This window comes from Sinocyclocheilus anshuiensis, unplaced genomic scaffold, assembly GCF_001515605.1.
Source record: "Sinocyclocheilus anshuiensis isolate Anshui unplaced genomic scaffold, SAMN03320099.WGS_v1.1 scaffold1241, whole genome shotgun sequence".
In the NCBI taxonomy this organism is placed as follows: domain Eukaryota; kingdom Metazoa; phylum Chordata; class Actinopteri; order Cypriniformes; family Cyprinidae; genus Sinocyclocheilus; species Sinocyclocheilus anshuiensis.
Window position 1 is genome coordinate 714555 of NW_015549644.1, and position 12365 is coordinate 726919.

The following is a 12365-nucleotide window of genomic DNA, read 5'->3' on the forward strand; positions in this document are numbered from 1 at the left end:
CTGCTCTCATCCATGCTAGGCTGCATGGATGCACAGGGAGTTCTTGCCCAGAACAGAACCATACCGCCAATCCAAACTGTATGCTAATTGTCAATCATCTTTGACGATAGTGGTCCTGACAGAAATGCATTTAGTATAAATGCACAAACGCTATAGCTTAATCACAAAAAAAAAATCACATTATTTAGAATTAATTTGTTTTTAATCTCCATTCATCTGGCCTTGTGGTGTGTTCATTTCGGAACCATTTAAACCGTTGGTGCACTGTTTACAGTTACGATGCATCAAGATATCTCTTTCACATGACGTCTCTTTTTTGATTCTCTCAATGGCTCGGAGATGTTCATCTATTGATGTCCGGCGTAATAGAGTGCTAACAGCTCAGCGTGATGAAGACTGAAATAAGATAAAGCCTCACCGAATGGGTTTTCACTCTATCACAGGATGAGTAATGTCTTTTCAACAGCACAGCTACTCCTACACACAAGCAGACCCATGAACTAATGCTGGCCACACCACAAATGAGGCCGGTTTTCATCCAGCGGTGATGTGTCACTTATTTGGTTGCCAAGGATTATTAATCACTACTTTTCATGATGTGTGAAGGTTCAAACGGAGTACGTGACCTGACTTGACACCAGTTTGTTTCAATATCCAATCAGACATCAGAGTTCATGACGACAGAAATCGTATTAATGTAAAGTGAATTTGCATTCCCAGCATGTGGTACATGCAGCCCTCATAGCCTGTTCGCCCTGATCACAGCAACATCTATGAGGTGTGATGTGAACGCTGCCCTGTTTTGTGTGTGTAGGTGTTAAATGAGATGATCTGGCCGTCTCAGTCTCCATCATCCACAGAAAAACCAAATCATCCTCCACGCGCCGCTGTGTCCTTGGGCTGTGCACGCTGATATGATGCAGAGTGTTTTTGTGTCCCTTTTTGTACAGTTAAATCTAAAATTTTCAAAGAGTCAGGGCAACATCAGCTGTATCCTGCAAAGCATGAGTGTGAATATTTTAAATGAAAGCTAACAGTGGGAGTGTGTTGCAGTGATTTGATTGCTTTTATTAAATGTCGGCATCACTAATACAATAAAAAAGGGTCCAATATGTTCATGTTATGGCCAATAGCTGATAAATGGCTAATGTTGAAATTCTATACTGTTTTGCCTTATAAAGTTTGTAAAACTACTTATTTCAGTGATTTATTTCAATTACATTTAACAGTGTTTTTAAAGATTGAGTGTTAGATAATGGCTGTAGCTGTCAAGCAATGACAAATTAATTACATGATGTGCCAATTAATCAAATCTCAATCTGAGATCACAAATCACATCTAATCGCAAATTAATCGCACATCAATTTGGGTTGAGAAATGGCCATCCAAAAGATGGTTCAGAAGTGGCCTGAATGCATTTACACTGCATTTAGAATTGTGTAATGCTGAGATTAACAGGTTTTAAATGGACATTAATGGGTTTTTAAAAATGTAATATTGAAATTATTTTTTTTTAATGAAATATGAAACTAAAACTGCCAGTAGTTGGTGGCAAGTCATTGTCTTCTTAAAGAGTGAGCCATTCGGTCATTCATTCAACCACTTCGTTCAAATGGCTGATTGATTTAGAAGCAAGTGACAGTCTTTATGAATGGCTCACTGAATCATTGGCTCACTTGATTCTTTTAAAAACATGGATTCATTCACTAAGGAAACACCACTACCACTGTGTGTTGCTGTTCAGAGATGTGTAACATTTCTGCTGTGGCTTTGGTTAGAACCATTTTCATTGGCGAAATTGAGCAAAAACAGAAAATACTCAATATTGTGTTGAAAAGTATTGAAATGTCAATAATGATTCAATACAAAAAAAAAATTAATGTTCAGAATTGAATCCAGTAACCAATATCATATGGATATATTGTGCATCCCTACAATTAAAGATACTAATGGACTGTGAGTTTACATGGATGTGTGTTCATATTTTACAACAGAAGAAAGTGGCTTATCCAATAAGATGAACCCAATAAGAACTGAGTCTGTTTTATGTTGATACTTTCATGATGAGATTTTATCATGCTGTGTTTATGACTTGGACAATTCAAATGTCCCATTTTACAGTTTTGTCCTTCTTGTCTTTTTGCTTGTCCTCTAGGGAGTGACATACTGTGGCGAGAGCTCAGCCAGTAGCCTGACAATGGCCAACGTACCCTGGCACGAGGAGGTCGTCTACTTTGTGCAGCAGCTTGCCAACCTGCTCCCAGACTATGAAATTGCCTGCGAACACGAGCACTCCAACTGTCTGTTACTTGCACACCACAAGGTAACCCTGACCAGACATGCTGTTCATAGCTGCTGTCCTACTCCTGCACTGCGTTTCATAGAAACGGAGCTCGTACTGTAATTTCCTTTTTTCGACTTAAACCACTTTTTAAAGCTGTTACAAATAAAGATACCACTGCCATTTCTGTAAATGTCATTGAAAAAGTGTTGATATGGGCACTTGCATTAAACTGCCATTCAGGTGAAGGGTTAAACCTTCCTTCCTGCATTTTTATGCTGTCTCCTGACACAGCGTTAGTCATTCTTACAGCCGCTCTTGTTTTACATTTGTTTATTGTGACAGTTTCTGTTATGGTTTGCGTGGGCAGTGAACCCTTACCAGCGCTCTTCTCTCACAAACAAAAAACATATTTATGTGCATGTATTATATGGTGCTTCAATATCCTTTTATGATTTGCTGTTTGTATTAGGAAATCAAGTACCATAAATTTCTGCATGTGATTCTATGGTGAATATTTCCATTCTAACACACAATGGGGCATTTCACTTACCCAAATAACATAAAGCCTTGTGTGTTTTCCCTGCTTAAAAACATCTGAAATCGGTCTTTTCAGATCCTCCCAGCCTCATCGGGTGTTCTTTGCTGGTTTTAGAGGGGTTTTGGGCACTTGCGAGCTGGCCAGACCTGCTTAGCCTGACTGGGAGACCAGCTTAAACCTGCTAAGACCGGCAGACCTTCATCATTTACTCACCCTCATTTCGTTCCAAACTGTATGACTTTTAGAAAGATAATCTGAAGCTGCTTTTGTTAATATAGGGTCCAAAATCTTTCAACAATAAATGGTATAAAAATTAATCAATACAATTTAACTTTTGAAGCGGCACAATCTCTTTGTATGATGAACAGATCGAAATATACAGATCGAAATAAACAAATACACACACAGTTCTTCAAATATGGGTATGTTTTCTTTTAATAATCGCTGACAACAAGTCATGTACTCATGATGCCCGCACTCATTTTTTACTCTGTTGATACCCTTGACAAAGTTTTTAATCAAGTTGATCCAAATTTAGTTTTAAAATGGCTCTGAAATACCTTTTAGTTCTGTTTTAACTTGCAATACCTCAAGCATGGTTTTCTCTATGAAAATAACTAAACAAGCCAGCATGGCATTAAAACCAGAACCAGGCAAGGTTTGATGTTAGTACATGGATTCATTTAACGAGGCCTTTATGTCCTTTTTGGAGTGTGAATGAACCCCACTGACTTTAATAATATAGGAAAAATATCTGAAACATTGTTCAAAATATAATCTTTGTTTGTGTTTCATGAGGGTAAATAAATGTTAGAATTTTAATTTTCTTGTGCTTTTTTTTTCTTTTTCATTTTTTTTTTGGACTTGGAAAACATCTTTCACTCCATATCTGACCCAGTTAACTCCATATTGTGCTTTGAAGTGCTGTTATGGAACAATTCTAATTTTACATCATTTTTGACACCCTCCTGAACTTTATTTTTCTTGCAATAACTGATATCTTATACTGCTCTAGACATATCTTGTCCTTCCATTTCCATGCTTTTTACTTCCTTTTTAACATGTTCCTTGCTTATTAGCTTAATTTCTAAATATCCCATTAATTAATTCAGTTTCTTTCTCTCTTCAGGCGAAGAGAGCTCTCTTACATGCAGTAAGGAACTGTAATTGCATGTGTCCACCTGTTTGCATTTTTTTAAAACCCCTCCATTCATATCTTGTCTCATCATGCAGAGCTACAAACACGCCGGCTGTAAATGAGCTGCAGTAGTGGAGAGTCGTAATCATTGTGAGTGCCCAGAGCAACCTCCACTCAAGCCCACACAGGCATGAGAAGGTGCTCGGTCCTCCACTGCCTTACCATCAAGTGTTTGGAAACAAAGCAAAGAGGTTTGTTGGTGGGCAGCTTAAGGAGGCTGGGTGTGAGACCTATGAAGATAGGGTGCCAATTCAGTAATAACGACAACAAAAAAACGAATGAAGGACTTTTCACATGCGTGGGGTTTGTTGGACGAAGATTTTTGCCGTGTTGAGCAGCTCTTAGGCCTCCTCACACCATTATGAACCAATTATATTATAGTTAGATACATGATGTCACTCCTTGTGGGCGGGGCTGCATCTCATGATTCACTGAGGAAGATGCTTTAGGGTGTAATGTGAACACTTCAAAAGCAAACCCCCATTGTATCCAAATGATTCTGACTTCTTTGCAGTCTTCAGCAGTCATACCGTCTTGCTTCTGAAATGACACTGAGATAAAGCCAGTCCCCAGCACTCAAGCACTGAGCTGCTTTGCCTTCCTCTGCAAGGGTTTTGTCCCTGCCGTATGCATGTTAAAGAGCTGTCTTTGCATTGCCTGTGACAGACGTCTAAATGAAAAGGCATTGAATTTGATGTGAAAATTCATTCCTCACTACGTCACCACCGACCGCACAGGGACTCTCTCTCAACTTGTTCAGCTCAGCTGTGACTCACGAGGGTGCTAAAAAGGCCCATTGTCCCTGTACTAAGAAGCCATTTTTCACATGGGACCTTGGAAGGCCACTATCAGTATTTCATTGCATTGACTTTGTTTAGCTGGCGCATTCATTTTTTTATTATTTCAGGGTTGCAAACATTTGCCCTTTATCCGTGGTGTTCTTGACGAGGTAAGACCCTCTGAATGAATTTACAGCTCTTCACTGTGTGGAGCTGACAGTTTATATTCTCATGAAGTTAGTGCGCTGTGTCCTCATAAAGCTCTGCCTCTCTCTCCATGTTCTGAACTGAAGGAAGGAAATTAAAGCATGTAAAGTAGGGTTAAATGAGGATTTAAATCCATCAAGAGTTTTACAAGTAGAAGAAGCTTGATTTTCTAAAATGTCCTGTGATATTCTGGTCAGTAGATATGAATGTGGTCCTTTTGATGTAAGTCTTTGGGATATTTTCTCCATTTTATCATCCTGATCATTTAAAAAAGTAATAGCACATCTCTATTCAGCAAGCAGAACAGTTTAATTATTCACAAACTGTGCAGGGCAAGTTATGCACCAAAGTTTAATACTTCATTTAATACTTAAGGTTTACTTACAGTCCTAAATATGAGCAATAGTAATAGAGATGCTTGCCTTAGTAATGTAGCCTTGAAGCATGTTGCATTTTTCAAAAAGCCTTAGCTGGCCTTATGAACATTCATTAATTCGTAAACAAGATTACCCATTTAAACTTTAAAGTCCCAATAGTTTCTCAGTGACTACACCAGACTGAAGAAGCCCCACAGCACACCGTACAGACAAGAGCATCATTAATTTTGGGGGATGTTCATAGTGTTTAGGGAATGAAAGAGGGGCTGCAATCTGTGTTTGGTGATGTGCTGTCCCAAAACCACATTTACATAGTGACTTAATATGTTTAGTGCTCCCAGTTAGCTGCGCAGAAGCAATTTTGCAAATGAATGAAGCCTTAAAGTGCACTCTCTCAATGCATGGCCATCTGTTGGAAGGGCAGATGTGAATAGTCTTGCACTCCGAAAATAAAAGGGCTGCCAGTTTCACTCTCTTACATGGCATCTAAAGTTCAGTATTCCTGTCTATTTTCTCCATTTTGGACTCTACTTAAGGAAGCCAGTTTGAAACTATAGCTTGCCAAGTTAGAAGTTCATAATTTATAGTTCAGCTGCCCTTTGTGTTATTTATCTGGCAACAAATAAATGAGGATATTGATTAAGGTTACAGCTTCAAACCTAATGTATTGATTATGCTATGTTAATTATATCAATTATCAACCATTTTTATCTTATTGGACAATATTGGGAATTTAAGTTGTCTCATACTGTACATTTATATTGTAGTGATGCCTAAATACATTTGTAGCATTTAAAATGGTTGACTTTGGCACACGAAAACCCAGTTTGTTTATTTGTTGCTTTTTTTCCATTAAAGTGAACTGCCCTTGTGAAAGATAACTCGACTTAATGCTATTTTTAGTTACTTCCCAACACCTTGCTTCCTAATGTGAGTAATATAGGAGAACGCTGAGCCAAACTGCATGTGTGTAAGATTGACAAGGAGGGGAAGAGATCTTTAAAGCGGTTGGGGATGTATCCGTGGCCTTCCCGGAGAGACTAGTTGGGCCCCATGGGAGCCTTCATCTTCTGACTGCTGAGTATCTGTGAGAAGGCTATAGAGTGATTCACCTCAGCAAATTACTATGAAATAAGAACATGCAGCCGAGGAAGAAGGTTCCCCAGAGGATGCAAACTGCTTAAGGCCTTACAGACTGACTGCAGAGATAGCTTTTGAGGCTGCCTCTAGGAAGCTTCAGGTAAGCAGCTAAACAGAGGTAATATGACACGAGGACAAAGATCACATTCTTGGCACTGCACTAAGAGGAAATGGTGGCCTTGGCATTTTCAGTAGTGGGAAAGTATGCATGCTTCTCAGTTGTGGTGCACGTGACCAGGTTGTCTTTGAGGCAGCAGGCATCTTTCAGCAAGTTGGACAGTGGTTGTCCTCAAGAGAGCCTGCAGTGGTCTGATCCTCTCTTGACAGCTTTGTTAGCTTGGACAGAGTTTGTCCTTGGATACTTGCAATACTCTTCAGGAACTGTCCAAACAAGATGCCTTATTCCAAGTCATTGTTTTTCAGCTCTTGTGGTTCCTCAAGTCTTGACTTGAAAGCATGCTTCCCTTGAAAGAGTTATACTTGCTTTCAAGACTTGACTTTCACTCTGAAATGCTTTTCCCTGGACCCTAGTCTCCAGCAACCCAATCAGGCACCTCAGCAATGTCTTCAGAGCAAAATATACTACAGCTGAATTGATTTTGTGGCCATGAGGAGGTCTTGGAAAGAACGGGCATGTCAAAAGATGGGAGGAACAGGAGTCTGGTGCCTATAGCTGATTGCATCACCATGCTGAGCATGGATCACCGCATCTCATCAGTGCAGTGTGAAATGTAATCAGTGCAGCTCCCCACTAGGATTCTTTATGCCTGTGTGTCGGAGAATGGTCTAGAGGTGCTGATGGAAATTGATTAAATGTATAGGGTGGGAAAACAAGCAGAACTAAGCTGTGCCTACACCCTCACATAGAACCAAAGCTTGAGAGTCAAGATTGGGTAAGATTGATTGAAACAGAAGGTTTGCTTGAAGGGACCGGATGGAGACCACAGGTCCTGCATCTCAACTCAATGTGCAAGTTTGTGAGTTATACATATAGCACATCACAGGCTGCTCCCCAAATGACAATCTTGATGTGGACCCTGCCACCTTCTGCACTTGTCATGAAGATTGTATCCCATTTGATATCCTGTGATTCCGAAGGGTGCTGGAGAGTGCCTAGTTTGCGGCTTCACTCTTGATGTACCGGCATTTCAAGAATGAACTTGAAAGAGGACTTCAAGGACTGAGGATGTCATTTGAGACGGGGCTGCAAATGTCTTTTTAATTAAAGGGGTCCTATTATGCTTTTTCACTTTTTCAACTTTAGTTAGTCTGTAATGTTGCTGTTTGAGCATAAAAAAGATCTGAAAAGTTACAAAGCTCAAAGTCCACTTCAAAAGGAGATATTTTATTTAACAGAAATCACTTTTCAAAAACTACAACGAACGAATCGTTTGGACTACAACGCATATTTTCCGGGATTTGTGATATCACAAATATCAACAAATGGGACAAGACCTGGTTGAGCTGCAGTAGAGAAGGCAACGAGTGTTATCACTATGTCGGAGACACGCTAGCTTTCCCAAGGCAGACGAACTTAAGAGTGGTTATAATCATCCGGTTTAAATCGTGCTCAAATTGATTTGATTTTGACGCAATATTTACACTGAAGCTCACAGGCGGCTATGGAAAGGGGCGACAATCTTGATGTGGACCCTGCCACCTTCTGCACTTGTCATGAAGATTGTATCCCATTTGATATCCTGTGATTCCGAAGGGTGCTGGAGAGTGCCTAGTTTGCGGCTTCACTCTTGATGTACCGGCATTTCAAGAATGAACTTGAAAGAGGACTTCAAGGACTGAGGATGTCATTTGAGACGGGGCTGCAAATGTCTTTTTAATTAAAGGGGTCCTATTATGCTTTTTCACTTTTTCAACTTTAGTTAGTCTGTAATGTTGCTGTTTGAGCATAAAAAAGATCTGAAAAGTTACAAAGCTCAAAGTCCACTTCAAAAGGAGATATTTTATTTAACAGAAATCACTTTTCAAAAACTACAACGAACGAATCGTTTGGACTACAACGCATATTTTCCGGGATTTGTGATATCACAAATATCAACAAATGGGACAAGACCTGGTTGAGCTGCAGTAGAGAAGGCAACGAGTGTTATCACTATGTCGGAGACACGCTAGCTTTCCCAAGGCAGACGAACTTAAGAGTGGTTATAATCATCCGGTTTAAATCGTGCTCAAATTGATTTGATTTTGACGCAATATTTACACTGAAGCTCACAGGCGGCTATGGTAAGGGGCGTGACTTCCCGACCAGGCGCCGAGTGGCGCCAATCACAACACACACTGGCCCAGCTAACCAATCACAGCACATTTCGTATTTCAGAAGGCGGGCCTTCGGAACTATTCGAGGCGTTCATGCCAGACTGAGGAGAGAGGTGTTGTAATAATGTAAAATATGTGAAAAATAACAACCTAGTATGAGAGCCTGTTCTAGTACACCCCCTAAAACAAAATCAAGACTTTGCAAAAGAGCATAATAGGACCCCTTTAAAGACTACCATCTCCGAAAGCAACTTCCTTTGCCCACTATCTCTGGTTCGCACCTGCCCTGGTGTTCAGTAGCAAAGCTTTGCCCAGTTGGCAGTGTACATGGCATGGGAAACACCATCAGACCTCATTAGTCAAAGTGAACACCTGTCAGCCTGGTAGACTCACTCCAATCTTCACCTGCGTGTCCATTTTTGTGTGTGTTATTTATCACAGTGCTCTATCACCTGCTGTCTTTCTTACCTCTTTTCTTCCTTGTGTCTCTGCAGTTCAAAGTCGACAGGGAGTGGTGGACGTGGATTGACTACGAACGCTTCCAGGAGCTCATTCAGGAATACGAGGAGAGTGGAGGCACCAAGAGCTTCTCAGCGATGGACTATATGGCCAAGACCCCCAGCTGGGCCATTTTTGGGGCCCAAGAAAGGGGATTTGACCCCTCGGACACACGCTTCCAGAGAAAGAATAAAACCAAAGATATCTCAGGGTGTTGATGTTACTTTTGCCATCCTACTTTAAGTCTTTAGAGTAATTTGTATTTTTAATGAATGGAATAGATGACCTGATTGACCCGAGATTAAAACTTATTTTTGTTATTTTAGCCAAGGCACAGTTTGCTCTCCAAGACTTGCCCTAGGGATGAAATTCTGGTTAGCATATTCTTACAGATACTTGATAACTCTTTTTTTTCATGCTGTTTTAATGAGTGTTAGCTGCTGTCTTTAGTTATGGTCACAGTAATAAAGAATTTAATTTCCAAGTCCTGTTCACTCTGAGCTCTGGATGTAATAGCTCTGGTAAGAATACTGACAGGAGGACAGAACTGAAGAACAAGTGACTTGAATTTAAGGCTTCATTTACCCATACCACCTTAGGGCCTAAATTTAAAGCGCACAAGAGGAAAGAACTGCAAAAGAAAAATATCACTATAGTTAGCTACGTTAATATCATGTCACCTCAAACTGTGATTTGTGTGTTCTTTTAGACGTTTAGAGGGCAGTTGAGTCAGATGGGACTTTGAATGGAGTGGCCCATGATACAGCTGAAAGCTATTTGGAATCAGAACTGCCCCATAAATATCTCTGTAACAACCACTCAAGACATTGAAATGTGAAATTGCAGTTCTTACCTTTTGCATTGTCTTATGCTGTTGTCTATGTTTTTGTCTTGGGTATTTCTACACAACGTTGATGGATTACAAATGTCACTACATGCGTTTGTTTTTTGCATGTATTATTTTATCATTCTTTGCCTTTTTGTGTCTTGCAAAATGTTATAATGCAGTTATGAACCTGATGTTTGTCCTTGATTGGGTTACACTGATATTGTAAATACACCCAAAAGGTATCTACAAACTGCATTTGTTATTCATGCACATCCAGGTACGTTGCAAATGAAATTGAGTTTTGTCGTAGCTGCTTTTTTGGCGTCTTATTAAAACTTTTTGCTGTTCTACAGGGGTTTGAATGTTATTGTAAGAGAAGGGAATGTGCTTGGTACTGAGTGAACTAGGTCACAGCCGTTTCATAGCTCTGAATGAAGCTGAAATCTTTGGTCTTGAGTAACAGATGAGAGGCGTAATATTAAGACCAGACTCAGAGTTCCCCGCTTTCTGTCCCTCTGTTCAAAGTAAAGAGTCAACTGGTAATGCTCCGTTTATCTGTAGTCAAATTGGGATATTTCTACTTTACTTGCATATATAAATGTGAAAGTATTTTTTCTCGGCTCCACCCTTTTATTACGCTTTGATGTAATGCATGGCTAACAATAGCTGCAATCCTATTCTTTAAGTTCACATTGACTTCTCCTGTCTCTCGATTCTGACAAGTTAGCAAAAGTTGGTGTCCACTGAGAGCACTTACAACTGAAAGTTCACCGGATTTATCAGAATGTTTAAACTGCACTTTTGATCCCAGCCTCTAAAGTGCCTTGTCTCCTAGTTGTTTAAACATAACAGAAACAGAGCGATGTGTAATGGTCTGTGACAAGTGACAGAAAAGCTATTTCACACCGCTGTGAAAAGGTGCCGTGCTGATCTAGGCTAATGTGACACACTGTCTTCCTCATGCATTTTAGTCAGTTTAGCCACCCGAAGGGAATTCACCACCCAAATACACTCTTTTTGTGGTCCATGAGAGCATTTTATTCTGAATTTAATTGGATTATGTCTGTGAAGTCTGTTGATTTGGACTGTCATCCCTTCTTAGTGTACAGTATATCAGGTAAGTTCCTTTGATGAAGTGCTTTAAGGTATTTTTGGTTTAAAGGCTTAGAATAGCATAGTCTCTTCAGTATACATGTACCGTATGTGTGCAGTATGCATAGTACACATTGTTTTGTTGGATTATATACAGTATATATATATATATAGTGTTTTTGTGGAATTTGGAATTATTCAAGTACATGTTCTTTTTATGTGCCTCAACAAATCTTTAATTTCTCACAGTGTCTATCTCAACCTCTGTTACTAATGGGTTTCGCCGTCATGAGTTCTCTCGGCTATACCACCCTAAACCTCCGTCCCTCGAATGGGTTTCACAGAGCGAGGGATAAGAGAACGAGCTGTACTGGAACAGCATGAGCCTCCAGTCTCATTACCTCTGTCTCAGCTTCTGTTTTAAGCCTCAAGTTTTCTGTCCTCTGAATGTTTTTAAGGGACTGAAACCCAAGATCCTGTGCGTAATGGGAGAAATTATTTATATGGACAGTAGGCTTATTTTTTTTTACAAGCGAGCAAAGAAAATGGCTTTAAGCTGACAATGTGTTTTGATGTGTTGTCATAACAAGTGGATGAACCAACAACTCAATTGACAGCTCAAAGGCACATGGAAGATATGAGGCACAAATTCAAGGGCTTTTTGGCCCTTTCATCAAATAGCTTGTCATTGGAACTCGATATCAAGTGAAAATGTTTCATAGGTTCTGTCACAACTTTGATTGTCTCATAGATGTGCACACTAAAAGTCTTGCACTGCAAAATGGCAACAATCTGGACCTTTTTGGTCCCAGAATATTTAGAAAGTTAAAAGATAAAAGGACGACAAGCAGTTTTTTTTAGTTGTTTTAGTCTTTTTTTCTTGAATATGACAAAGAAATATTGTCTAATTGGCTCCTTATATAACTATGATGTTGTGAAGTCTTTTAGTTTATGTTTTCGTTTGTCTGTGACCCTACAGTATTTTAAAATGTCTTGGTGCATTCCTGAATTTTTTACAATCATAATATTTTGTCCAACAGTATGTTTAATTATCCGATATTAAAAATAATAATAATAAACTGAACCAACTCTGAAAAAACAGTTTAACATGGTTAAACACCATTGCCAACTGTTATTTAGTCGACTAGG

The 12365-nt window shown here is 39.6% G+C and overlaps 1 protein-coding gene across 1 annotated transcript in view; it reads left to right on the plus strand.

The window, feature by feature from the left end:
- The window catches only part of LOC107659914 (S-adenosyl-L-methionine-dependent tRNA 4-demethylwyosine synthase-like), a 50320-nt gene extending 39850 nt beyond the window's left edge, over positions 1 to 10470 (plus strand). Inside the window, exons 8-9 of the mRNA XM_016449016.1 lie at positions 2156 to 2323; positions 9292 to 10470. Coding sequence (XP_016304502.1) covers positions 2156 to 2323; positions 9292 to 9513 — 390 coding nt within the window. The 3' untranslated portion in view covers positions 9514 to 10470. The remainder of the gene's footprint in view (positions 1 to 2155; positions 2324 to 9291) is intronic.
- The last annotated feature ends 1895 nt before the right edge of the window (positions 10471 to 12365 follow it).